Here is a 27,370-nt window from a genome sequence, read left to right as displayed (position 1 = left end):
TGGTGTTTGTATGGTCAAGTCTGAGCTCCTCACATATTCGGGCTGGAAACTGTTCTGTCAGGTAAGTTCTGTCATCGTGTGCACCCCAGTCCTAGCAACTGCAATACCTAACGACAGGCCGCACAGAAGTGTCTGTTGAGATCTCACTGGGTAGGAAATGTTTTCAAATCACATTCAAAATTTCTTTAGTAGAAGCATCACGTCAAAGCGATGTGCCGATCTCTCAAAATGTGGGTACCTACCCCACGATTACATCACACAGGCTGTATTCTGGAGACAAAGGGAGATGGCAAAAGAAATTTTCTGAATTGAATACTCACTGCTGCTGTCCCTCTAGATTTCGAGAAGTTCTAGCGGAAAATGATGTCCTGCCCTGGGAAATAGTCTACATCTTCAAGCAAGTTCTGAAAGAATCCGTGGGCAGCCCTGAGAGAGAGAGAGGCCGGCAGCAAGAGGGGCTGGAGCAGCGGGGCCGCCCTGGGGGCTGTGTGGGCCGCGGGGGGGGCGCCGACAAGGAGGAGATCCCCACCATCTCAAGCTCCGTGGACAGGAGCACAGAGGGCAGGCTCCCCAGGCCCCCACCGGCCTCATACAGAACATGGAAGCTGCCGTACACCCACCCCTCCAGCTAAGCTGCTCTGACCATCTCACATCAGAGCTCGAACAGTAACAATAAGAAAAAGTTATACGACTTCACGAGTCTCTTTGTTGCAAGGTCAGAAGTTAAAATCCCTGTGTCCTATGTTTTAAACAGTGTTTCTTCTTTTTTAAACCACTCTAAAAACGCTATGTTCCCTAAAAACTAAAATATTTCCTAAATTATTTTGAGAAAACTGTTTGAAGTATTTTCTTATACCTCAAACACATCTCACAGGAACTAAGGCATTTAGTTAGTATGAAATTTGACAAACTCTGTGTGAAACTGAGACATTAACCTTGACTTTTAGTCTAAAGGAAGTTACGTTCTGAATAAAATCCGTGATGGACATGAGTCTCATGTTTACTGTAACAGCACCTGCTCCACAGCAGTGTGCTCCGGAGGGGAGGGGAGGATGGCAGGAGGGAGGAGACGACAGTCCGATGGCAGAGGCAGAGCAGGACTTTGTCCCAACACTCGGATTCGTTTTCAATCTCAATTAATATTAAAGGGAAAAACAAAAACATAGCTCTGTGCTGTATCAGTAAAAAGAGATGGCTGCTAACAACATTAACAGCTGCTACTCTCAAAAAAAAAAAAAATCAGTGCTGATGTGTAATTTAAACCAATATTATGTGCATTTAAAATAGAAAAACAGGGTGGGGGGGCGGGAGACGAGGGTAAGGGGGATCAAATACATGGTGATGGAAGGAGAACTGACTCTGGGTGGTGAACACACAATGGGATTTATAGATGGTGTAATACAGAATTGTGCACCTGAAATCTATGTAATTTTGCTAGCAATTGTTACTCCAATAAATTTAAAAAAAATAAAAAAAAAATTTACTATACAAATTCAACATTTCATAATTTCATTAAAGTAGGAAACTTCATTTTTCAGGTTTACTTTTATGATAAAGTGCTAGACTCTTCACCACTCTTAAAGGCAAGTCCAAGGGACCTACCTAATGTCTATAGCGTTATATTTGGAGAGTTGTTGGGGTTTTTTAATCTAAAAAGAAAAAACTTCAAAATTGGAACTAAATATACACTCCAAAACTCAAAAACTGAAAACCTTCTGACTCGCTTTCCCTGCACTTTTGACCAGCGTCTACACCCTTCTGAATGGCGTCGAGTTGGTCTTAAATCCTAAGCACACACTGAAAGGGGGCAACCCGACAGGGTCTGCTCAGAGGAGGTATATGACAGCACAGCCCTAAGTGGGCCTAAAACAAAGACACCTCTCATTCCTGTTCTTTTGTGTTCAGTTTTCATGACATAACTCTCTACAACTTCCTGAACCACTGTAAGATTTCTTAGATCAGAAACTGTTTGTGGGAGAGAGAACTGTCCCCAAAAGTGCACAAACGCTTATCATGCAGTGGGGAGAGAAGAGCAAATGAGTTTCGATATTGTCGCCTTACCAGTGAGAACAAAATCTGTGTTTTAGATGGAACTTGGAGTTTGTCCATGAAATGCAGTGCTAGAACGGCAAGCTCACCATGTGTGTCAGGAAACGGGCACCACGAAGAGGCCCAAACATTTCATTCTCCCCAAGGGACCCCCAACAACCACTAGCAAAAGAAATGACAGAGCCCAGAGCACTGTCCAGAGAGGTCCCCCCCACCCCTGTCAGACAGGAAGAAGGTCGTTCTTTTAAATAAGTCCCATCAAAAGCACACAGTGCCTGAGGAAGCTGGATGTCACTCCACTGGTCGGGGTGAGAATCGCCCCCACACCACTCTGTCGCCCACAGTGCAGTGGACCAATTCTACACCAGACGTTAAAAGAGGGGAAAATACTGCATTTTAGTATTCTTTCTGAGTTTCTACCTCTCACTTAGTTTTTGGCAATAACCTAATAACCGTATTTCCTGGGACAGCAGTGGTGTATGCAATTTAAAACTATACTTGTTTCTAGAAATTCTACAAACCAAACAAGTTTAACACAAACAGCTCCCTGAATACTCATAAGAACAGGTCCACACTTTTAGACGTTGCGCCGTTTACAGTACCTAAAACTGCGGAGCAAGGGTTAAAAATATGAGGAGGGCACCCATGGGGGAGGGGGCTATGATGACAGCTGCAGGCGTGTTTTATAAAGAGAAAGCCTTGGCACAGCAGCTACAAGTTTTCGCTGGAGAACAGTACGGAGTAAATACACAGACCCGGGAAAGTGTTCTGCGTGCCTGGCACACAGCAAGCTCTGCGAAGGTAGCATGGCTACATGTAAGCAGCCCACGCACTCAGTCACATTAGCGCCCCGTCCCCGTGCAGACACCGCGCTCAGCACAGGGGGTGTGGGCTCATCTAACGCCATCCCTGACAGTGGGTCGTATTCTTCCCATGTGATAGCTGAGCAATGGCCTCAGACCTGCTCAGTGGCTTGCCCCATGTCAGAGACAGCAGGTGTCACAGGGGGGTTCACATCAGTCTCTCAGGCCCTGACAGATGCCTCCAGCCCAGCTTACCCTCTCTTCCCAGTGCATATCCCAGTTTCCTGCTTGGCACCTTCTCTTGGATGCCCACAGGCAACTTCAAATCAACATGCTCAAACCCAGTCACAGAAGTTTGTTTTCTGAAAGGCTAAAATTCAAGAAAGGAACAAAGGAATCAAAACAACACACACACACAAACTAAAAGTGTAACTCTTCAAACATTTCCACTAGGGTTTTCAATCTCAGTCAATGACCACGCTACCGGTCCACCCAATTCTACAAGCCAGAAATCTCGGACTCATTCTGGTCCCCATGGGATGGCAGAGGAGCAGAGAACACATCACAAGCAAACAAGGCTCAGTAAGTGCTTTAGAGGAAAGAAAGTTGAAATAGAGACTGGGAAAGAAGGTGGGTGGGGGGAGGACTTCTGTAGCTATGGAGGTCACAGGAGACCTCTGTAAGGAGCAGACATTCAACAAGGCCCCCCAGCACGACGAAAGGAGCCAGTGGTGGGAGAAACAGCAGAGGGAGAGGCAGAGAGCACGCACTGTAGGCAGAGGCAGGGGAAGAGCGGGAGCCCCAAGGTGGAAGTGAGTTTGGGATCTTCAAGACGCAGGACAATTGCCACTGTGGCCAGAGTGCAAAGAAAGGGAGACGCAGAGATGAGGCAGGTGCCAGGTGGAGGCACCTGAAGCCGTGATACAGAGTCTACATTTCATTTGTGCGGCAATCGATGCCACAAAGTTGCACCTGTGCTCAAAGAACCGTAGGTGTGACGGTTTACTCAAGGATTTGTCCCATCAGCAAATTAACTGACATCTACCTCATACCAAGTATTCTTCTAGATGCTCGAATAAATTATTGGGGGCAAGGGTGGGGAGCCAGGAGACCACAAACAGAAGGCTTCTGCAATAATCCAGAGATGGTGGTGGTTTATTTAGTCCACGGTGGTGACAGTGTGAACAGTGAGACATGCTCTTATTTTGGAACTCTTTTACAGTCAGTTGCCAGGATACTAATTTGTTTGTTTGGATTGGTTGTATACACATGTGTACTCGTACATACACATACACACACACACACCCCACCCACTACCTCTTAGGGAAACTGGCTCTGGCCAGAGGAGTAGGTCAGATTGTATGATTCACTCAAGGAACGGATGAGGAAGCCAACTCGCACCATTTCCAGAGGACCCGGCACATTGTCAACACTCAATAATGGGGCCTGTGAAGACAGTTCGCTGATCCAAACAGTACCTGAGTTCCTACTACCGTGTTTCCCTAAAAATAAGACCTAGCCAAAAATTAATATAAGACCCAGTATTATATTACGTTACATTACATTACATTAGACCCAGTCCTTTATTATATTAAAGTAAGACCGGGTCTTATATTAAGTTTTGCTCCAAAAGACGCATTACAGCTGACTGTCTGGCTAGGTCTTATTTTCAGGGAAAGATGGGATATGCCAGGGACTGCACTCAGGGGTGATCTGTACCCTCCAGAAATTTTTCAGTGAGGAAAACAACACATAAACTAACGCCAGAAAGCACTACGGGGAGCCGTGCAGGGCACTAAGCAGCCGCGGCTCAGTAAAGCGGGCGCGTGCGCCCAGTCGTCCTGACCTTCTAGCTGTTCCTTCAGTCCCGTTTGCTCATCCCATCAACCTGAGGGTTCAAGTGCTCCAGGCCTGGGTCCTTGGACCTCTTCACTCTCTGCACCCACCCTCCAGGACCTATCTCTCGAGTCTGGGTGATCTTGTCTAACGGGCCCCAAAGCCTTAAAGCCCCAAACATCTAGCTCCAGCCAGACTTCCTTCCTCAACCCCGGGCTGCCCACACTTACTGCTGTCTAACAGCGACTCCAAAGGAACGTGCTCACCAGCAGGCTCCTGGTTCCCCACAAACCAGCTCCTCCTGCAGTCTTGTCCTCTCAGCTGACGGCAACACCTTCCAGTTGCTAGGCCAGTTAATGGGGGTGCCACCCATGGTTGCATCCTCGCTCACATTCTGTACCTGATCCGGCTCCAAAGTCCTTGCCTCTGTCTTAGGAAAATACCCCGAATTCCACCACTGCTTACCTCCCCCACTGCTACCATCCTGGTCTAAGCCATCGCCCTCCCCCCTGCATGACGTATTAGTGAGGGTTCTCCAGATGCAGAGAACAAACAGGATGTGTGTGTGTAGGGGGTGGACAGAGAAAGATGGATTTCGGATACATAGACATCAAACAGACAGGCATTTCTTTGAAGGCGTTGGCTCCTTTATTTGGATTGGGAAGTCCAAAGCCTGCAGTGTGGGCTGACAGGCTGGAGACCCAGGGAAGAGCTGCAGTCTGAGTCTAACGAGTCTGTTGGCAGGATTACTTCTTGTTCAGGGGGGTCAATCTCCATTCTATTCAGGTTTTCAACTGGCTGCACAAGGCCCACCCACATTATGGAAGGTAATCTGCTTTACTCAAAATCTACCAATTGAAATGTTAATCTCATTCAAAAATATGTCTTCAAAGAAACGTGCAGAATAATGTTTGACCACATATCCGGGCACCCTGGTACAACCAAGCTGCCACGTAAAGTTGGTATCAGATGGTGTCAGTAGACCCTTCCCTGACCTCGCTGGCTCTGCCCTGGACCCTCTTCAATAGTCAACACGGCAGCCATCCTATTAGCGCCGGAAGTCACCCCATGCCACAGCTCTGCTCAAAGCCCCCCGAGTGCTCGTCAATGGCTCCCCGCTGCTTCACACGACACAGCAAAGTTCTCAGTGAGACTGAAGCCACGACTCAATCTAGCTGCGTCACCTCTCTGACCTCAGCTACTAGTATCTATATCCCTCTCAATCACGACTCCAGCTGCAGGTAGGAGGTACAGAATGGATACTCAAACACTTCGTTATTCACAGAAAATTACCTGACAAACTAAGTCTGTTAGACAGACAAAAGGTTTTTAGAAAACATGGACTTTAGAGTGAACAGAAGATAAGAATCCTTGCAGGATAACGCAAGCATACACAAACATCTACGCAGCCTAAATTCAGAAAGGCAATGAAAGAAGAGTCGCGTGCGCTGGAAAAATCACGCCCACTCTACACCCTAACAGGGGTGGGGTCTGGGTAAGTCAAGTTTTTCAACTTACCTGGTTCGTGACTCCCTCAACTATAAAACGGGACTCCCCTTGTCTGCCACAGGGACTGAGACAGCTGTATTGCCTGTGTCACCTAACACAATGCCCATCACAGCAGGCATGCAACTTACACTAAGACACACGAAGAAGGAAAAGTGAAATTAAGAAAAAAGGAAACAGGGTAAAAGCAAGCATCACATAACAGCAATCTGAAAGCTTTCTACGTGAAGTTTCTCAGGGACAAAATCCCTTTTCAGAGGTTGGAGAGTCAGAGATCTAAAAGTGAGACCTAAGCAACACTGTTGGGGGCCGAGAGTCACCGTGAGTTACAAGACAGAGGAGAGTCTACCGCAGAAGGCGCCAACAGACACAGGGCAGAGGACAATGGGAGGCTCCGGGCCACACATGCCGAAGGAAGGCTGGCACTGACAACACGCGGAAAATGCCCAAGTGCCTCAGACAGCCACTGAGTTGCTCGTTTCCATATGCCAAGGTGAAGAAACAGGAGTACACAGACAGAAGAAAGCATACTCCACAATCAGCGTAAAGGAGTCAAATACAATACCACGTGGAAAATAAGGGGGAAATCCACAGAATCAGTGAAAATATTACAATTTACGAACTACTCACACGCACTTCACCAGTCCGTTCCAAGAACTTGAACGTCTCGTGACAGGAACTCAGCAAGAAATGCACTGTGGCCTTGTATGCACTGCAGACACACGTGCATGTCACAAAACAGTTCTTATCTGAACTATCGATGATACCGCGTGGTTTTTACTCTTCTGAATGCTAGTGGTCACATACAGCTCATTAAGCTCACGGACTGGACTCCTGTGACTCAGCGCAAGCTAGTGACTGTCCTTCCCCTAAACGTGTTCACAATGTGATGGCCTACACTTATAAAGCCTGCCTTCCCATGTCTAATGCTTTTTCATCAACATCAAAATCCCACGCAAACTCTCCTTTCTGGAAAGATATCGTTCAGCAAGTACGTAAGCTACTGTGCGCCAGGCACTGTGGTCGACACTGGCTTCACGGGTCAGCTCACCTGAAATCAGTTTCCTGCTGCTACTGTAACAAATCACAAGCGTACCTCACTTTATTACCATCACACATTGTGTTTTGTAAAAATTGAAAGTCTGTGGCAACACGGTGTCAAGCACATTTATCCACGCCATTTCTCCAACAGGCTCAGAAAATGGTTAGCATTTTTCAGCAATAAAATCTTTTTAAACAAGGTGCGCACACTGTTTTAGACATACGCTTTAGCACACCTAGTAGACTACAGTGTAGTGTAAACACAACGTTACATGCCCTGGGAACCCAAACTCCATGTGATTGCTTTATAGGACGTGTGCTTTATCGCCACCGTTCTGGAACCGAACCCGCAGCATCTGTGAGATCTGCCTGTACCACAAATTCAGCAATTGAAAACAACTTAAATTTATTATCTCAGTTTCTGTAAGCCCGAAATCCAGGTAAAATCAACTGGGTCCTCTGCTCAGGGTCCCACAAGGCCAAAACCAAGGTGTTAGCAGGGCTGCACTCCGTGTCGGAAGCTCATTCAGGTTGCAAGCCAAATTCAGTTCCGTGAAGTCGTAGCTCTGGCCCGTTTCCCGTCAGCTGGATCCAGTCTTTGCTCTTCTATGCCCACATTCCTTGTCGTGCTTTCCACGTGGCCTCCTCTAACAATGACCATCAAGTCCCTCCCATGTTTCAAATCCTTTTTGAAGGGAGCATGTGATTCGGTAAGGCAGGCAAGCTCCATGTAATTGAGGATCTGGAACCTCAATTACATCTGCAAATTCCCGTTTGCCATGTCACAACATCTTTACAGGTTCCAGAGAACAATTTGGGGGTCGTTCTACCTACCGTGACCGTGTATTACAGGAAGTTGAGCAAAGCCACTCTACCACCCAAGTCTTTCTCTCATCTATACAATCAAGATAATGCCATCAATCTCAAAGGGTTGTTTTGCCGATGAAATAATATAACTGTATTTAAGTGTGTGCCTACTACATGCTGGACCCTCTGAGCTTTGCGTGCGCTAAGGGGCCTGGACGGCACTTTCACAGGAAGTACCACCCAGAGACAAACATCGGCATCACTTGCCTGCCACGAGTTAAAGTTACAGAAGTTGAAATGCCTATAGCAGTTTTACAAAGTAATTTTACATAGGTTGATTGTAATAATTTTAAAAATGGGGTTGTATTTTGTCTTTTTTCATTTCATTACTCTGAAAATTCATTATTGATTTTACAAAAATCTCAGTTCATGAAGGACTGGAAATTTTAAAAACTGGTCCTTAGCAGTTAAAAGGACATTTAAATCTATACTTCTAGTTTCTGACAAGGTTAATAATAATTTACTTCTAATATCACAATGAGTTATTTAAAAGTAATACTGTTCCATCCTCTGCATCTGGGGAACAAGTGGGGGGAAGGGGCTGTATGAAGGGTGGTCTACAGGATCGTTCAGCAGAGTAATTCAAGGAAACAAAGTGTACAAAAACATGAACAAAAGAGCCACTCTAAAGCTGCACAAAGGTCTCTTTGTCCCTTCCTGGCCTCCAAGAAACAAATTTACCAAAGATTCCAAGTTGCACTTGGCCCTACAAAGGCTTGAAACCACCCATGAAAACTTGACCCCCCAGTCTGAGCCTATCCACTAGATCAGACAGGCCAACAAACAAGAGTAACTTAACAAAATTAAAAAACAAAAACCACTCTCTCAACTGTAAAGGGTGTTGAACTTGGGGTTGGGGGGCCAGGCAGTGATGCAGATACGCCAAGCTGGGAGTGCTTCCACACTGGCCTACTTCAAAGAGGGAGCAAGTGTTTCTACTCACCGGATCTAGTTCTTCTAAAAACACGTGTCCTCGTGCCCTTTTATTTCCACAAAAACCACATGGGCAGATTAACTGACAACAGCTACTCAAGTCAAAGAATAGAGGGAGGAGGCGCGTTAACAAAGATCCTGGTTGGTATTTACCCAAATGAGCCGAAAACTTCTGACCCCACAAAAACCCGCACTTGGGTGTTTACAGCCGCTCTATTCATAATGGCCAAACCTTGGAACGGACCAACACATTCTTCAGTAGGTGATGGCTAAACCAGCTGTGGCCCCTCCAGACAGTGGAATACTATTCAGCACTTAAAGAAAAATGAGCTATCAAGCCATGAAAAGTCACAGAGGAACCTACATGCATATTACTAGAAAGAAGCCGATCTGAAAAGGCTGCATGCCACGTGATTCCAACCGTAATATTAAAAAGATCAGTGGTTGCCAGGGAAGGAGGGAGGGCGGCACGGAGGGATGAAGATGCGGAGCACGGAGAAATGTTTAGGGCAGGAAACTACTCTATGTGATACTGATGGTGGATACACGGCATCGCGCTTTGTCCTCCTAGACGGCACAACACCAACAGCGAACCCTCCTGTGAACTACCCCCTTCGGTGAGTGACTACCACACTGGGTCAGGGGTCATAACAAACGTACCACGCTAAAGCCAGACGCTACCAGGAAGGGAGACCGCGGGGGGAGGACGAGGAACCTGGACTCTGTACTTCCTGCTCCATTGTTCTGTAACCCTGAACTGCTCTCAAAAATAAAGTCCATTGATTAAAAACAACTTCAAAAGTCTGCTTCTGGCACGGAAAGGTTGGCCCGGTGTAGGACGCGGGACGGGACTTGTCCGGTGGCCAGCCGCTTGAGAAGGCCAGGCTCACCCGCGCGGCAGCGGCCAGGGACGTGCCATGGGGGCCAAGCGCCTGTCGTCCAGCACCCGCACCGCACCCCCCTCAGCCTCGCCGGGCCTCCTACCTCGCAGACGCCGCCGGAGGCGCCTCGGCCTGGGCTGGTTCTGGCGCTGGGATGGACTCCGACGTGGCAGGAACGGCACCAAGGGCCGCATCCCTGCGCTGCGCCTCGTCCCTGGTCGGCTCGGCCAGGAAGGCGGGCGGCAAGCCCAGCAGCTCCACGTCAGTCACGGTCTTGCCGATGGTGAACCAGTCATTTATCTGGTCGACTGTGAGCTTTCGCAGCATGTTCACAGCGCCGTTTCAACGCGGCCTCAACCGCCTGGCAGAGCAGCGGGAACTGCCAAAGGCGGGAACGTGACGTCACGACGCAGCGAGGGTGAGAACGCCCCCGCCCCCCTCCAAGCCCTCCAATCAGAGCGCGCCAGCGACCTGTGCCCGGGCCTTGTGCCTCCGCCCCGCCCTGGCGCTAGGCCTGCCGGGAGCTAGGCCCGTCCGCCCCGCGCCGAGGCCGAGGCTCTCGCGGTTATGGCCGCCGAGAGTTCCAGCGCTCCCTCCGCGCTGCCCAGAGCTAATGTGACCCTCAGAACCCCTCCGCCCTTAGGTCTGAGGGTTACTACGTGAGTCCTGGAGCTTCACGCCACGGAAGGACGACTTTCATTGAGCTCCTAGTGTGTCCCCGGCCCAGTGGAGGGCTGCGGGGGTACCGCGGTGACGGTGACGGAGCTCAGGGTGGGGAGAGGGAAGGCAGACCGGAGAAGGCATTTGTGGTTGTATCGTCTCATCAACCGGCTGCGAAACTGGGAGACCTTGCACCTAGCTTGGGGTGAGGAGCGAGGAGAAGGTCAGGGAAGGCTTCTGGAGACAATGACTCCTACGTGGACCCCTGCAGGATCACCAGGCACGGGTCGGATGGAGGAGGACTCCGAGAGAGCGCCACAGGGGAAGGGAGCGCGGCGCGAAGCCCGAAGGTGGGCGGCCCTCATGGCTGAGTTGAGAGTCTGGAAGGAGTTCTGTGGAGCCAGAACATCAGTAAACTGAATTAATTCATCGACCTCCTTCCTAAACCTGCAGCTCAAGTGCAGTGGCCTACCCTCGACAAACAGGTGGCAGGGGGCACAGTTGGAGGTCGTCAGCAAATGCATGGTAGTCAAGACCCACGAGCAGCTGACGTGGTCCGGACCAAGCTCTAAAAGAGTGAAGGTAGAGGACAGAACCCTAGGAAACAGCCTGAAAGAAGACGCAGAGGGGATAATCCAGCAGACACATACAAATGAAGGAAAGCGACAGGGAGAATCAGAAGAATGACTTGGCTGCCTGTACACCAACATATTGTTGGTGCCCAGTACAGTATGTGGCACAGTGTGGGCTTTCAGGAAAGAGCCAGATGAAAAAATACTGGATGGAGGGCATCAAGAGCATGGCACTGACCACCTGTGAAGTCCAATCAGTTAAAGATTAGAAAATGCCCAAAAAGTGGCAAATGAGAGGTTAGCATGAAAAAAGTAAAGCAGAAGTCAGACTAGGGGGCGTTGACCTATGGGTGTCTCAACAAATGAGCCCATCCTCGTAGCAAGCTGGGAATCCCAGGTCCAAATCCTGGCCACACCACTAACTTCTATTATGAGCTCTGGGCATCATATTCTGACTATTCCAAATGCTACAGTTTCTAAAAGGTGTACTTCACACTTTTTGGCAGGGAAAAGAACTCGTTTTTCAATAAATCAGAAACAATATAAAGTCACTGAGGCTCTTATATGTCATTGAGTATTGATTGGAAAATACTGCAACTTTATGTGAAGGCTAGCACATGTTCTAAATTTCAAAATAGAATATTGAAACCAAACAACTCTGGAGCTCACTGACATTTGTATTTCCTAGTTTGTTACTGTCCCTGCCTGTTACCATCCTTTGTTGATGTCACAATGTGTTTTTAAGTAGAAGTTGCTCTTTTTCTGAAGAGGGTTCATTTCACACATTTTCTTGAGGGCTTTTTCAATGTTCTTTGGTGCTTTGGGGTTACTATCTCCTTTAGTATTCCTGAGTTTTGAGTTTTTACCTACAGTCTAAGGACAGTGTCTTGATTATTCTTCAGTTTGAAACTTCGTTCTCATTTAATTGCCATTTTCCTGACTAAACACTATATAGTGTGGTCACAAACTGTCTTTGAGCTCCCTTCCTTGGGTTTAGTAGTTCTTGGTGTACCATACCGTAGCTCATCTTCTCTAAAACTCCGAGTTAAAAAGAGACAGCTTAACAGTTCTTAATAGGCTTGTAGACATCTAGGCCAGAGCAGGTGGGAGGATGGCTGAAGACCTGCGGGCCTTGGAGATTTTGCATATTTGCATTCCCAGGGCAGCTTGAACTGCAGAAGCAAAGGGAAAACAAACCGCTGACAGCAATTACAACTGCTCTTGATGCCCGAAAAAGTCCGGAGAAGCCAACTTCAAAGTACTTCTGTGTCTTTGCTGACCTTCTCAATCACAAAATCAGCATCTGCACTTTGAATATATCTGCTAGACTGGCCCTTTCTTTAAACATTGTTTTCTTTGAAGATGTGTTTTTTTGAAGTTGTGTTGGTTTTGCAACTAAAGACATTAAAATTCTGTTGATCTCAAGTAGAGTTTGAAGTTCAAAAGCTTTACTTGAAAAAGCTTAACATGATGTTCTTCAAGTTTGCCCCAAATGCTTGTTGTCCTCAGCGGTTTTCTAACTCATATAAGTCTAATGAGTTCCTTTTCTTAGACAGTAGTTCTCAAACCTGGTCCTTGTCTCAGGACCCCTTTACACTCTTAAACATTATTGAAGACACTAGAGAGCTTTTATTTATGTGGGTTATATAAATCTTATAAGGGATTAAGCCGACAGATGTTTTATTTTTAATTCATTTTAAAATAAAAAACCATGTAATGTTAAAGAGAATATTTTTATGAAAAGTAACTATATTTACAAAAAGAAATTTTTTTCCATCTGAGAAGAGTGACATTTTTACATATTCAAAGATCTCTTAATGTCTGCCTTAATGGAAGACAGCTGGATTCTCTTATCTGTTTCTGTATTTGTTCTGTTGCAATATCACAAGTCACACAGCCTCAGGAAAACTCCACCATACACTTGTGAGAGAAGTCTAGTGAAAAAGACAATTAACATCTTACCATTATTATGAAAATAGTTTTGACGGGGCCTTTGAAACCCCCAAACCACACTTTAAGAACCACTACCCTAAAATGGCAGTCCTTTCAAGTTATGTGTGCAGCTTCATTTGGTTTTTTTTTTCTCTGAAGCAGGACCATGTTCATTGCTCTGCCTTCCATCTAAACTCATTTCCTTCTGCCTGAATAATGAAAGATGATTTTTTTTTTTACTGCGATCTACTGATGATTATTCCCTCAGTCTTAGTTGGTCTGAAATGTTATTTCACCTTCTTTACTGAATGTTAACTTCCTTATGTATTGAATTCTAGATTGGCAGTTATTTTAAGATTCCCTCTTTTCCTTTAGTTTTCTGTGGTTTCAAGGTGTTGATTTATTTTCATTCACCTGCCTGGTTAGTTTCTATAAGACTTTTTGAATCTTTGGTGTGATTTTTTTCATCACTTTTGGATAATTCTCAGGCAGCTATTTTCTCTTCTAATATTTCTGCCCCATCTCTTATGTTCTTCTAGAAATTTAATTACACATATGGATTTTCTTGCTGTATCCTGCCTCTCTACTGCTTGTCTCTGTTTCTGAATGGTTTCTTCTCAACTTTCTTCCAATTCAGTAATTCTTCGACTGTCTAATCTGCTGCTGAACTCATTAAATTTCTATTGGGCTCTTTTTCAAATCAGCTAAGTGATTTTGTTTCATTTTTTACGATTTCCAGTTTTCTGCTGAAATTTTCAGTCTTGTTTTGATTTCTTTGCACATAGTAAGTAAGCATGATTGTTTTTAAGGCCTGTGTCTGTTAGGACCAGTGGAAGTCTTTCTATTGGCTACTGAGTAGAATTACTGTGCACAGAATCGATGTATAAAAATATGCAGATCAAAAATGTTACTACAAAGAGAAATGGCAAGAAAACCACAGAAACGGGCGATTCAACTTTTCAGCCTTTAACATAGCAAGTAAAGGTGGTCCCTTTTCCAGGTTGACCAGCTCGTCCGCTTTGTCCAAGCCCTTCCCAGTTTCAGCACTGAAAGTCCCACGTTCCGGACAAATCCGGACGGTTAGTCACCTTATTATGACACACACTCCCAAAGCCCCCTCCCGCAGGCCTGGCCCCACCTGGCGGGCCTCCGTGCCTGCGGCATCGGGGCGGCCGCTGGGGGCGCTGTGGGGCGCAGGCGCGGCCTGGGAAGCTCTCTGCTTTGGGGCGCAGCCGCTCCTTCCGCTTTCCCGGCAGGCCCCGCGCGGCGCGTGCGCACTCGGTGACCTTCCCAAGACGTATACGGCGGTTTGGGACGGCCTGAGCCGTTGGTCCTGCCGCGAGGTGAGCACGGGTACCCCGGCTGGCTGCTCGGCGCGAAACAGCCGGGACGGTGCGGGGCGGGACAGGGGCCGGCGGAGGCCCGGGGCCGGACCTGGTCCCGCAGAGGGAGACGGCGGCAAGCGGGAGCCTCCCCAGCCCTGCCGCGCGGCCCCGTCTCGCCGCCCGCTGACCTTGGGGTCCAACTCCTCCCTCTGCCCGCGCGAGTTTTTCCTCCCCGGCCCCCTGAGCTGACGGGAGGCCTTCCAGCGGCTAACTGGTGGTGCGAAGCGACGCCTGGGGCGCGCGGCACGCTCTTTCCTGGGGCGTTAGCGCCTGGGACGCCCGTGTCGCCGTCCTCTGATGAGGAGCCGCCTTCGGCAGTTGAGAGGTTCGGCCACCCAGCCGAGGCTACGCCGCAGGTTAGCGATGGAGCCGGAGCCCAAGCCAAGAGTTGTCACCCCACTTACAGTGTCTTCTCTCCTGTGTACTCACACTTCCTTTGCAACACACTTGGGCTCCAGGTTACACCGTATATATGACACGGCGTCGGGAGAGGGGAAACGGGACCAAACCGGGTCGGAAGCCGTGGTTGACACTGTGTGGAACTCAGTCTGTGAATCCCGGTCTGGGGCTCAGCAGGTCAGGTGTTTCCTCTCTGCAGTGTGAGGTCAGGTTATGGTTCGCTGTTAACGTGTCAGAAACTGCAGACTTAAACGGACGCGGTGGGTACCCATTTGACCTTTGAGTAGGGTGGGCCTTTGAAGGAACTGTTGTGTAAAACCCACACACAGCTAGGAAACGCGGCTGGAGAGTGGGTCCAGGCGGGAAGTGTATGCTCTGCCCAGATGGGCACCTGGCCTTGCTCATGCGGCCCCCGCCTGCCTCACTAAGCGAGCATCTTCCTGAGGCTTCTCTCTTGGGATCCCAGTGGCTTAGTACTGTGCCATCAGCTGGTAGTTAGCATTTTCTTCCTGCCATTGCTGTGAGCATTTACTGAGTTCTGAGTCCACACCAGACACCAGGCTGGGTTTATGTTTCCTTCTTGAATTCCATCGAGCGCCCTGTGGGGTAGGTGGAGGTATCCCTGTTTCACAGAAAGGGAAACTTCTGAAAGGGCAGCTTCAGGGACCTGCCCAAGGTCGGGAGCAGAGAAGGCAGAGCTAGTACTGGAACCCAGGATTCCCAGGCTTCCGGCCCCATTGGTCCTCTGGGGCACCTTTCTCCGCACCCATTGCTGGGTGCAGGCGGGAGAGGAATGTACTCGATGCCTCTGAACGCTTCCTGTCTGGGGCCTCCAGAGGCCTCCTCTGGGTCCTGTTTGGATCCCCTTGGGCACCTCGAGACAGGGCGGTTGGTTCCTTGGAATCTCATGCTCTGACAGCGTCTTAGTACAATCTGAGGACAGGAAGTGGGAGGGCTTCCAGGAAGAGGACAGCCACATCCTTCAAGCCTTCAGGATCCTGCTTCAGCCTGAATAAGTTCTGTCCTGGGAAGAGCTGGAAACCAGGCCTGGGAGCAGAGTCCCATAGTGATGAGAAGCAGGGGCCTGGGTGACTGACTCTCAGATCCAGCTGATGGTCTCAGGCAGCTTTCTGTAAGCACCCACTTGTAGGGGTTGGGGAGTAGTGCAGGAAATAACTGTAAAATGCTTTGTGGATGCTGTTAAGTTGGTATAACATCCTTAGAATAAAAGCTGAACTCTGTCGTGGCCTCCAAGGCCCTAAATGACCTGGCCCGTCTTCCCTTCCATGGTCCAGCCGTGATACATTATATGTAACATGCACTCAGGGTGGCACACCAGACACTAAATGCTTGGCACAGATAACTTCTCTCCTCTTCATAACAGCCCTTTGAGGTGGGTACTATTTGTATCTCTCTGATCCAGATGAGGAAACTGAGGCAGTTTAACTTAGCTGGAACGTGGCAGAGCCGGGATGTGAATCAGGGCCTTCCCTGATTCCTCCCCACCCTCCAACTTCATTCTGACCTTGGCTCGTGTGCTGCCATCCTGTACGCGTTCCGTTCACGTTTGCTGCATGAATAGTGATCACACAGTCAAGGTTTCAGTGCTGGAAGGCCCGAGAAAGCGGCAGAGAAGTACAGTTCTGTGTCACTCTAGTGGTGCGGTGAGAGGACAGCCCGGGGTGGGGATGAGGCCACGTCACCAAGTGAAGCCAGAATAGTGTTTTCAGGTAAAATGGACTAGATCCAGGTAATTCCTGACAGTGATGTGAATGGCTGTAGTTAATAGACCACGTCAGATGTTACAAAGCTTATTAAAATGAAAATGAGGTCACCTCATCTTAGAGTCTGTAGGAAATTATAAAGGTAATCAAAAACATTAATTGGAGACCTGCACATAAGAATGAACTGTGTAAGTTCAGAATTTGACGGCTTTTCCCAGTCAGATCCAGTGATTAGTTATTTTTATTCGTGAAAGCAGTTACATGTTATAATCACAGCTTTTAGGAAGTGAGCTTGTCATCTCAAGCTGTCTGCTTTGTATGTAGCAATAGACTTCGAGACTGGAACACATGTAAACAGTGGTGACTGTAGTTAATAATGCTGTGTTGTTGAAATTCACTTAGTTGAAATTCACTAAGAGAATAGAGCTTAAAGTTCTCAGAGGAAAAAAAATGGGAGGTGATGGCTGTGTTAACTGCATGGGAAAATCCTTTCACAATGTCTCCATATCTGAGGTCCCCACCACTGTAAGTATCTTACAATTTTGATGTGTCAGTTCTACCTCCGTAAAGCTGAAATTAAAACCGAAGGCCTGGGATACAGCTGATGCGTGTCCCCAAGCCTTGGGGTTAATTTCAGTCTTGACCATGTTCTTTTCCAGCTTTCAATGCTAACAGTCTTTAACATGATGATGCAAACATACTAGTGTTTCACTTTACAAAGATTTTAAAAGTGCTGTGTAATTTGGGGCATATCGTTAGTAGTTAGGACAGCCATCGAAGGGGGGGACATTCGATGACACTGCAGGACTGCACAGGCTGGGCGAGTGCAGGGGGCTTGAGGACTGAGGTGGCTGACTGAGCTCTGGGATGGCCTCGGTCGGGGCATTGAGGGCTGAGACGAGCTTCACAAGCCCCGTGTGCTTGAGAATGGCTGTGGGCAGTGGGTCTGGGATATGAGTTAAGGGAAATAGGGTAGAACTTGATGAGTAAATGGGATTCTCTTACCAGTTGGGTTTAAAACAATGGTCATGTAAATATTTACCACTGTGTTCCTTTTCAGATGTTTCAAAGCCTCATTAAAAATGTCTGGGTCCCCATGAAGCCCTACTACACCCAGGTTTACCAGGAGATCTGGGTAGGGATGGGGCTGATGAGCTTCATCGTTTACAAAATCAGGAGTGCTGGTGAGTTTCCCCATGTTTGATTCTTAGCCGTCAGGAAGAAAATGATTTTCAAAAGAAATCACAGTTCACAAAATGAACTTTAAAAAGCATCACAATTCGTGTTGTAAAGGACTGATTCTGAAGCTAGGAGTGGCCATCAGAACCCCAGGGGTCCTCCGTTAAAATGTAGGGAGCACATGTCAGCTAACAGACATTTGGGGACTGTTGGGGGAATTTGAACAAGATCTGGATATCTTCAGTGTGACAGTGGTGTTTTGAATGCATCGGAGCTATCCTTAGTTTTAAGAAACGCAGGCTAAACTATTTAGAGAGGAAGTCATGATATACGGTGTTTTATTACTCATTTTCCATTGTTGTGAATGCTGGAAATACATTCATAATAAAAATTAGGGCAGGGTACCCATTGCAGTTCTCAGTGGAGCCCAGATGGGGCCCAGTCATGTAATGAGCGGTTGGTTAAAGAGGAAAGAAAGGAGAAAACTTGAATTACATGACTGGAGTTTGGGGTGTGGTAGGGAGTAAAGAGCCCACAAATTCTGAGGACTGTTTGGCTGCTCATAGGACATCTTGGGCAGAAATTTTACCACTTCTTGGCTTTGAGACATATACTCACTCTGTTTTCTGAAACCTTTCTGTAACAGCTTTTCCACTATGAACTTTTCAGCCGAATGTTGATTTCTTTTTTTTTCGCCCCCCTTCCTTCCACCTCCCTCCCCCCCACTCGGGTTCAAGCTGTTGTTTCTTAGTCTAGTTGTAGGACACAGTCCCCTGGCCCGTGCTGGTGTATGAGCCTTGCGCTCTCCCCACCCCCAGCTCAGGCAGAGTCGGTCACCAGTCGTGGGTCGGCCGCTGGCCACTCACGGCAGCACACGGTAGCCCAACTCCAGGGAGGTCTGTTGTTCACAATGTTAGCTGTAGAGGGCGCAGCTCACTGGCCCATGTGGGAATCGAACCGGCGGCCTTGGCATTAGCAGCACGGCGCTCCAACCGCCTGAGCCACCAGGTCGGCCCAAATGTTGATTGCTACAAGGATTTGACTGAAGACTTTTTTGTGAAACGTTGATATGACCAACTTTTCTTTCCTTTTATTTTAGATAAAAGAAGTAAAGCTTTGAAAGGTAAGGCTTTTGCTTTTTAAATGGATGGGGAATGTAAAACACCATCTGACCTTTCCAGGACACAGTCTGTCACTGTTCTGAGTTGACGTTGGCACATGGCTCAGTAAATGTAGAAAATGCAATGAGGACACTTCGGCACATGAAGTGTCCTGCTTCTTATGGTCCAAATGTTAAAAACCATTGCTCACCCCCTTGGACCAAGTAAAACTGCTGTTGGCAGGAGTGATAGAAAAATGGGTTCATCAGAGGTAGTTGATGCCACCAGTTAGGAAACACAAGTTAGCGGGGCAGGCACACTGCCCAGTGGGTGAGGGTGTGAGTGTAGGCGTGCGTGTGAGTATGGGGGGGTGGGGAGGTGTGAGTGGGTGTGAAGCAAAGCGCCAGTGAAGTTAGGCCCCCTTCTGGGTGGTTCTTTACTGTAGCCCAAATGACAGTGAAGCTGTGGTCATTTGGGTCCTGCACAAACCCAGGCCTGGCTCCTGACCTTTGGGGAGGAGATATTTCCCTGCCCCTCCATCTTTGCTGCTGTGTGCACGCACGTCGGTCCCACAGACCCTTAAACACAGGGCGTGCCGTATAGAAATAACCCTCCATAGTCCTTCATACTGGAGAAAACTCGTTTATACTCAGACTTGTTGGTACCACATGCTAAGCCACACTCTGCTTGTTCCTCCATTGGATCTATGTTATGCTTCTCTTTCAAAAGGTTCGAGCCCTGCACCCGCACATGGCCATCACTAACCAGCCCTACCTGGGGTGCTCGTCGGACGGGACGTCAGCCCGCTGTCAATTTCAGCAAGCTCTGCTGGAGGGACCGTGGCCGGCGCTGTGTGCTTGTAGAATGCCCTTTCCTTCGTGGTGTGAATAAATGTACCTGTGAGATAGACTGCCTGCTCCCAGGGTCTTCTCAGCTCCCCCATGTGCCCGGTGTCCCCTCAGTAGGTCTGGTGACACAGCACATGCAGTCGCTCGCTGAGCTGTTCCAGCCTCAGGAGTCCTGGGCACTGAAGAGTGAACCTGTCGGTTACCGTAGCGTTGGGGATCAGATCCAGGCACCCACAAGTCTGATGTTCAGTAAATACTTGTCATACAGATGCTTCTCCTACTTGTGACCTGTGAGCCTCCGTTTTCCCATTTGGAAAATGGAGGTGACAATGTGGAAGTTCTAGCGTAGGGTTTTGGGGAGACCGGTAAGAGCAGGTACAGAAACGCATATTTAAGCTAAAATGCTCTCGAAAAAAGGTTATCTTAGATCACATGGTAGGAGATTTCATCAGGAAGTCACTCACAAGGCAAAGTACATAATTAAAAATTAGTTGCTATGTCTTCTAGTTTGGCTAATACCAAATACTGCATAATACTTTTCTCCGTCTAAAGCAATTGCCAAAACCCCTAGACTTGCATTTAAAAACCAAAAAACATTCCAAAGCAGTAGGCTTGGGGCATCAGTGAGTCCCGTCTGGAACCTAGAGCTTTGCAGGTTGGTGGAGGCCGGGCTGTGGAATGGACGGCCCAGGCCCTGGTCCGTCTCCTGTAAGGGCTGCCACCCTCCCGACCTTTCATCTATGCCGTTAGCAGGTCGTGGCAGGTGTGGCCATGGTTGGTGCATGATGAATGACTGCCATAGGGTCTCTGAGCCTCAGTTTCTTCTTTCGTAAAATGGGGATCAAATCTGCCTGTCAGCCTCACTAATGGCGTCACTTGGGCTCAACGGAATTGGTGTGAGAGCATTGGGCAGCCCAGTGGAAGTCTGGAGCGGGGGCCAGTCGGTTCTAGGGGGAATCACGTTTTCTCTGCATTGTTCTGTTCTGCCTGCAGAGGCTGAACCCACATAGTGGTTCAGAAAGACCCGACTTTAGAAATGAAGAGTGTGGGCCATCTGTTCTGAGACTGGACCACGAGTCAGACTCACCGGGAGGGCTGTTAACAAGGCCCGGTCCGATTCTGTTGGTCTGGGAACTGGTCTTTCTCACAAGCTCCCCGGACGTGCTCATGCACAGCGACCACACTTGGAAAAGCTGGTCCATACGGAGCTGCACCTACCAGAGACCTTGTGTCCACTGCACTGTTTACCCACATGCCCCGTGGGCACATTGTGGCACATCCAGTTCTAAGAACCAGACGAGGTCCCATTGTACAGAGTGGGAAACGGGCCGTGGGAGGCAGTGACATGCCACGGGTCACCTGCCAGTGCTGGGACTAGGATCTGAACTGTGGTCCAGAAAGGGAGGAGGTGAGGACCAAGGGAAGTGGCCCTTGAAGGGGAGAGAAGCGCTGGTGTGCCCTTTTGGGAGCGCGTCCCCCTTATTACCTGTAGGTTCTTTCAGTTATAATCCTCTGGGTAAAGAAAAACGTAAAGATGCTTATCACCCATCAGGGGCGTCGCCTGACCATACCTTGTGCAAAGCAGGGTGAGGGGGGCCGTTGGGATTTCTTGTGAGGGGAACTTAGATGAGATTGAGCAGATCTGAAATGTGCACCTGTCTGGTGCCTGCCTGCCTTAGTGACGTTTTGTGGATGTCAAAATAGACCCCACCCCCACCCCAGGGAATTTTGCTAGAGCTCAGCCATGCCTTCAAAAGTGGAACATAACATCTCCCTGCTACACCAAGTGGTTTCCTGTCCCCAAGACCATAAGTGGAGACAGTGGGTTTCGTCAGGTGAAGAAGTCAGCCTTCACTGCTAGCCAGACCCACGTAACTGTCACGTCAAATTCCTCATGGCTTTGGGAACAAGCTGGTTATGTCCTGGGGTGGCCTGTAGGTGGAGCCAGCGTGTGCTGCCAATTGATTGTCACAGACAGCTTCCTGTGGGTGACGTGGCGACTGATGGACACCAGTGGACAAAGGGGACCCCGTTCTAAGGAGGACTTGGAGGGTGGTGCTGACGGATAGAAGGGGATAGGTGTGCTACAGAAGCAGAGAGGGCCCCGCGACCTTACCTGTCGGAGGAAACGGCCAGATTCCAGAAGTCCAAAGGCTTTTTGTCCTAAAACCCACACATTTCTCCAGTTCTGGCTCAGTGCTCCGTGGAGGACCCGAAAGGCAGAGGGAAGAGCACAGTGGGGCATCTGAAGGTGTAACTGAAACAACATGATTCAACCTAGCCTCAAGGGGGCTTTCTAGTCACTATGTTCAGGGGTCCGTGGGCCCTAGTTGGAGACCCTGGAGGCTGTGGGGTTGTGTCTAGAGCCAGTAGGTCCTGAGTGCTGGGTGCCAGGCCCCAGTCTGCACCCAGTTAACCTGCCCCCACCCTGTGTGCGTGCACTGTTATTCCACAGGTGAAGTAGAGGCCCACAGAGGATGCTTAGCTTGCATTAGAGGATAACTAGCTCGTTACCGAACAAACTAGTTACCGTAGAGTCAGTTCAAAATCCAACCATTTTCATTAGAATCAGGCCTGCGCGGTAAAACCTGAGGATATGGAGGTGATGGGCACACAGTCCCTTTCCTCCGGAGCTGAGAGTCTAAAGAACAGACACCGAACCCCTGCAGTGGTAGCAGCACACACCGCAAGTGACATCTGCCAGACAACATGGCCAGGTTGGCCGTGTGGGTGGTACATAAATACAATGGAATACGACATCTGACGAGTTAGCGAACTTGTTGCAACGATGTTGCTAACCTGTTTTGACATCAGAGGGATTCATTATGAATTTGTACCAACTGGACAAACAGTTAACCAAGTTTACTATTTGGAAGTGCTGAAAAGGCTGCGTGAAAAAGTGAGACGACCTGAACTTTTTGCCAACAATTCATAGCTCTTGCATCACAACAATGCACCTGCTAACACGACACTGTCTGTGAGGGAGTTTTTAGCCAGTAAACAGATAACTGTATTGGAACACCCTCCTTATATTCACCTGATCTGGCCCCCAATGACTTCTTTCTTTACCCGAAGATAAAGGAAATATTCAAAGGAAGACATTTTGATGACATTCAGGACATCAAAGGTAATACGACGACAGCTCTGATTGCCATTCTAGAAAACAAGTTCCAAAATTGCTTTGAAGGGTGGACTAGGCACTGGCATCAGTGCACAGCTTCCCAAGGGGAGGACTTTGAAGGTGACCATGGTGATATTCAGCAATAAGGTATGTAGCAATTTCTCTAGGATGAGTTCGCGAACTTCATATTCCGACCTCGTATTACCCTTGTATTTCTATATAATAGCAGTAAAATTGAAATGAATCTTTAAAAATGCCATTTACACTATTACCATTATAGAAATATGCACTTATGGAGAAATTTGATAAAAGATGTGCAAGGCCTGAACACTGCGAACTATAGAACATCACTGAGAGAAGTCACAGAAGATGTAAATAAACGGAGAGATACAACATGGTCACGGGTCAGAAGACAATCCCAACCAAACTCCCAGCAGGCTTTTGTAGAAACTGCCTCGCTGATCCTAAAATGCATATTTACATGACTGTTCATAGCAACTTCATTCATAATCACAAAAAGCTGAAAACCCAAATGTCCATTAACAGGTGAATGAATAAATAAGCTGTGGAGTAGCCATAAAATGAACTATTATTATTCAGCCATAAACACTGTTATTGACATACACACACACACCATGGGTGAATCTCACATTCGTAATTCATTATGCTGAGTGACAGAAGCCAGACAAAGTCCATGTATATATATATATATATATACATATCCATTCCTATACGGTTCTAGAGAATGTACACTAATCTGTAGTGATGTCAAGCATGTCACTAGTTGCCTAGAAGGAATGGATTACAAAGGACGGGAGGGAACGTTTGGAGGTGATAAATATGTTCATTTTCTTGATTCTGGTGATGGTTTGATGAGTGTATATATGTCAAAACTCATAAATTTTGCATTTTAAATGTGGTTTATGTCCAATTATATCTCAATAAAGCTGTAAAAAAGTTTTTTAAATTCTAGTCAATTCCCTCCCCCAAAGACACAGTTGTTCAATAAATTAATTGAAGAGTACCAAGGGTGGCACCCATAAATCTTGTTACTAGAGCCTCTACTATTTCAAAACCTGTGAGAATTCTCACAGAGCCTTGACTAAAATTTACCGTTTTGGTTTTTGTTTTTTTGAAGGAGGGAAGGCTCCCAAGCTCAAGCTCATTTTATTTATTTTTTATTTTTTATTTCCCTCCCTTTCTTATGCCACACACACACACACACACACACACACACTCCGGTTCAAGCTCTCAGTCTAGCTGTATAGGACACAGCTCCGAGGCCCATGCTGGTGTTATGAGCCTTGTGCTCCTTCCGGCTGAGGCCGTCGGTCGCCAGTTGTCCGTTGGCCGCTCACGGCAGCTCTCGGCAGCTCTCGTCGGCTGCCGGCTGCTCATGCTGACTACCAGCCACTCATGCTGGCCGCTGGCCACTCAGCACCACACGGTAGCCCATGGCACACGCCAACCTCTGGCTGCTCATGGCAGCCCAGCTCCAGGGAGAACTGTTGTTCACAATCATAGCTGTAGAGGGCGCAGCTCACTGGTGCATGTGGGAATCCAACCGGTGAACTTGGCAATAGGAGCACGGAGTTCCAACCACCTGAGCCACCAGGCTGGCCCTGAAATGTACCGTTTTTGAGTAATCATTTCTTAGTAGATGGAGAAATTTAGTGTTTTTTTAAATGCAGGAGTAATATTAAAATACTTGAGGAGTCCTGAAATTTAAGTACTCATATGCATTTAGAAGTACACATTTACAAAATAAATGAGGGAGTAATTATACATCATTCTTACCCAGTAATACAAGTTTGAGATACTGTGTGAACTTGCAAACAGCAAAAACTGACAAATATGCCTTCTTCCTAAAGTTGAGGATTAAATGATATATCAGTAAGCCTTATTTTAAAATCATTTAAGGGCCGGCCTGGTGGCTCAGGCGGTTAGAGCTCCGTGCTCCTAACTCCGAAGGCTGCCGGTTCGATTCCCACATGGGCCAGTGGGCTCTCAACCACAAGGTTGCCAGTTCAATTCCTCGAGTCCCGCAAGGGATGGTGGGCTCTGCCCCCTGCAACTAAGATTGAACACGGCACCTTGAGCTGAGCTGCCTCCCGGATGGACACTGCTTCCTTAGAAGACTGCTCCCCTCCCCCCTACCCATCTCCCTAGGGGCACTTCCCTAATTCACCACCCACTGTGAATCCCACCAAGCGCTGGCTTCACACCACCCATCCCAAGACCCCAGACACCTTTCAGAAGAATGTGCCAGGAAGCGCAGGGGATGTGACAAGAACAGGCAGGAGAAGCAGTGGGCTGCCATACTGCCCCTGTGCTCCCCTGCACTTGGCAGCACTTCCCTCAGGTGACTTGATATCCCAAACCTGTGGCTCAGGAGCATTGCAATGGACCTAACAGTGTCCTGAAGTATCCAGGAGACTGGCGTGAGGCCCGCCGCCTACCCTAACCCACAAAGGGACGACTGTGGGGACAGAGGAGCGCACAGGAGCGGCCTGTCCCTCAGGCTGGGTCTCTCCTCAGTGAACAATGGTGGGACTCAGTGCAGACAGCGCTATTGAAGTGTGGGCTTTCTCTCTTTTGAAAAGGGGCAGAGAGGCGCCTTGTGTTTGCATCCCCTCTGTGGCCTGGAAACCCAGTGGTTTTTCCAGTGAAACCAGCACTGTAGGCTCCTGTGCACCCACCCAAGGGGCCTAAGCTTCAACAAAGTCCACCCAGTGTGCCAAGGTCACGGAGCGTCTGCTCACCACCTGAGGCAGGATTCCCCAGTCCCTGTGTCCCCCATCCCTGCCAATACCCCCTTTCCACAAAACAGCTCAGCCCTGAGCCACAATCCCAGCCTGAGGTCTCCCCATGCCACCTGCATGAAGGGGGGGGGGTTCTGGCTCACACCACCCACCCCTTCCCCGGAGCCCAAGCACCACCAAACCGGAGTAGTCAGGAGAGAGAAGCCTCACGTGTGCTCACAAGGCAGCAGTTCCCTTCTGAATTCTTGCTGAGATGGCTGCGCCTCTCAACATGGGGTCCTGGGGCTGCAGCAGCAGCGTCTGGGAGCTGTAGGATACGCAAATTCTTGGGCCCCACCCCACACCTGTTGCATGAGACCCTCCAGTGGGGCCCAAGGGCCTGTGCTTTCAGGAGCCCTCCACACTCAAGTCCATGACCCACTGACCTGGAAGAGCCTGCCTTTCAAAGCCTCCACCACCCCTCAGTGAGTCAGACTGGGCACAGCAGCTTTTCCTCCTCCAGGGTGCGATCCTTCAAAGAGAAGCCCCCTCTGGTCCAGTTTCCTGACATCACAGGAAGCCACACCTGAACGCTTGCCTCCCCTCCCTTCCCTGGTCCACCGGCTCACCTGGCCCCTGATTAAGGCCAGGAGCTTTCAAGGAGCCCCACCCCACAGGCCCAGGTTGGTCAATTTACAGTACACCCAGAGGGAGGCTTGGGGCCCAGTGTCCTCTTCCCTCCTGCCCCCCCCCCGGGTGTCCAGCTAGTGGACTGGGCTTGTCCTCTGACTTCTGGCCCTAAATCGAGCATCGAGATGGTCATCAGGGGTCCTGCCTTCCTGCCTGGTGCTATCCCCTCTCTCCTGGAGACAGGCTCTCTTCCAACCCCCAGTTTGTGGTCAAATGTATATATTAACAAAGACGTAGCTAGTACCACCGCTTACCAGGACGCTCCTGTGCCCCTCCCACTTGGGCTGTCCCCACATTCACCAAATGCCTCACACAGAAGGGTCACTTTCTTTAGGGGCCAGTCTTCTCCCCACCCCTCCCACCGCCCTTCCAACCAATGGCCGGGTCCCAGCATCCCCCAGCACATTAACCTACGCTTATCAGCTTGGACGTTTGACCCACACTGGGCTCACCACATAGAGCCACCCTCATCTCGTGCAACGGACAGCTGCGGACTCCACTCCTGCCCCCTCCTTTCCCACTCTGCCTGTAAACGGAGGCAGGCCAGACGGAGAGTGGACTCTTGTACCCACAGATGCCCATCCTGACATGTTCTCATTCAGCTTCCACACTGACATTGACCCAGGCAGGACAGAGGGTTCCCCGAGAACCCGAGGAAGGCACTGGGGTCCTGGGCGTCCTGAGATGCTTAGAACTGGGTCTAAGAGATGGAGGCTCTCTGCATCCCTCTGGGGCCGCTGGCCTCTCCCCTGCCAACAATTCTCCCTAGTACCTGTCCCTGCACCCACTCTTCTCCTCCCTCCTGGTCTGGCCCTGATGGCGATGTCATGATGCCATGTGGGATCCTCGTGGCTCCCATGTGACATTTTGCCACATCACCCTCCTTCCACAGGCACCTCCCCTCCTGTATTCCTGCTCTGAAAACCTGAGTGGCACATGGATTGGCCCAGCTCGTCATTTTGCACCCAGCTGTAGGTCACAGCCAGCCTGTGCCTGAGCTGCCTTCGAGACAGGTATCCACGCTTCATCCAACCGGCGTGACTATCGGGGACTGTGGGAGCCAGCCAGTTTTCCTTCATGACAGCTCTGATCACCGTCTCACT

At 48.8% G+C, this 27,370-nt stretch overlaps 3 protein-coding genes across 6 annotated transcripts in view; 2 read left to right on the top strand and 1 right to left on the bottom strand.

Moving 5' to 3' along the window:
- The window catches only part of RD3L (RD3 like), a 2,194-nt gene extending 1,208 nt beyond the window's left edge, over positions 1 to 986 (top strand). Inside the window, exon 4 of the mRNA XM_019747162.3 lies at positions 338 to 986. Within this exon, the coding sequence (XP_019602721.3) occupies positions 338 to 632 (295 nt within the window). The 3' untranslated portion in view covers positions 633 to 986. The remainder of the gene's footprint in view (positions 1 to 337) is intronic.
- Positions 1 to 10,569, bottom strand: part of TDRD9 (tudor domain containing 9) — a 92,736-nt gene extending 82,167 nt beyond the window's left edge. The window contains exon 1 of one of the 3 annotated variants that reach the window (XM_074326815.2): positions 10,029 to 10,569. In XM_074326815.2, the coding sequence (XP_074182916.2) occupies positions 10,029 to 10,243 (215 nt within the window). In that variant the 5' untranslated portion in view covers positions 10,244 to 10,569. The other 2 variants (XM_074326814.2, XM_088797558.1) reach the window with 2 other exon arrangements.
- Positions 10,570 to 14,276: 3,707 nt separating this feature from the next.
- Positions 14,277 to 19,776, top strand: ATP5MJ (ATP synthase membrane subunit j). 2 transcript variants are annotated; one of them, XM_019747298.3, is made up of 4 exons: positions 14,277 to 14,423; positions 17,649 to 17,772; positions 18,867 to 18,890; positions 19,597 to 19,776. In XM_019747298.3, the coding sequence occupies exons 2-4, from the start codon at positions 17,649 to 17,651 to the stop codon at positions 19,629 to 19,631; spliced, it is 183 nt and encodes a 60-aa protein (XP_019602857.1). In that variant the 5' UTR covers positions 14,277 to 14,423; the 3' UTR covers positions 19,632 to 19,776. The 2 variants fall into 2 exon arrangements, with proteins under 2 accessions (XP_019602857.1, XP_019602858.1); XM_019747299.3 differs by lacking the exon at positions 14,277 to 14,423 and adding an exon at positions 14,442 to 14,821.
- The last annotated feature ends 7,594 nt before the right edge of the window (positions 19,777 to 27,370 follow it).

The sequence above is a fragment of the Rhinolophus sinicus genome, chromosome 3, assembly GCF_057876585.1.
Source record: "Rhinolophus sinicus isolate RSI-liver-muscle chromosome 3, RSI-T2T, whole genome shotgun sequence".
NCBI lineage: Eukaryota > Metazoa > Chordata > Mammalia > Chiroptera > Rhinolophidae > Rhinolophus > Rhinolophus sinicus.
This window is presented reverse-complemented; position numbering and strand designations above follow the sequence as displayed.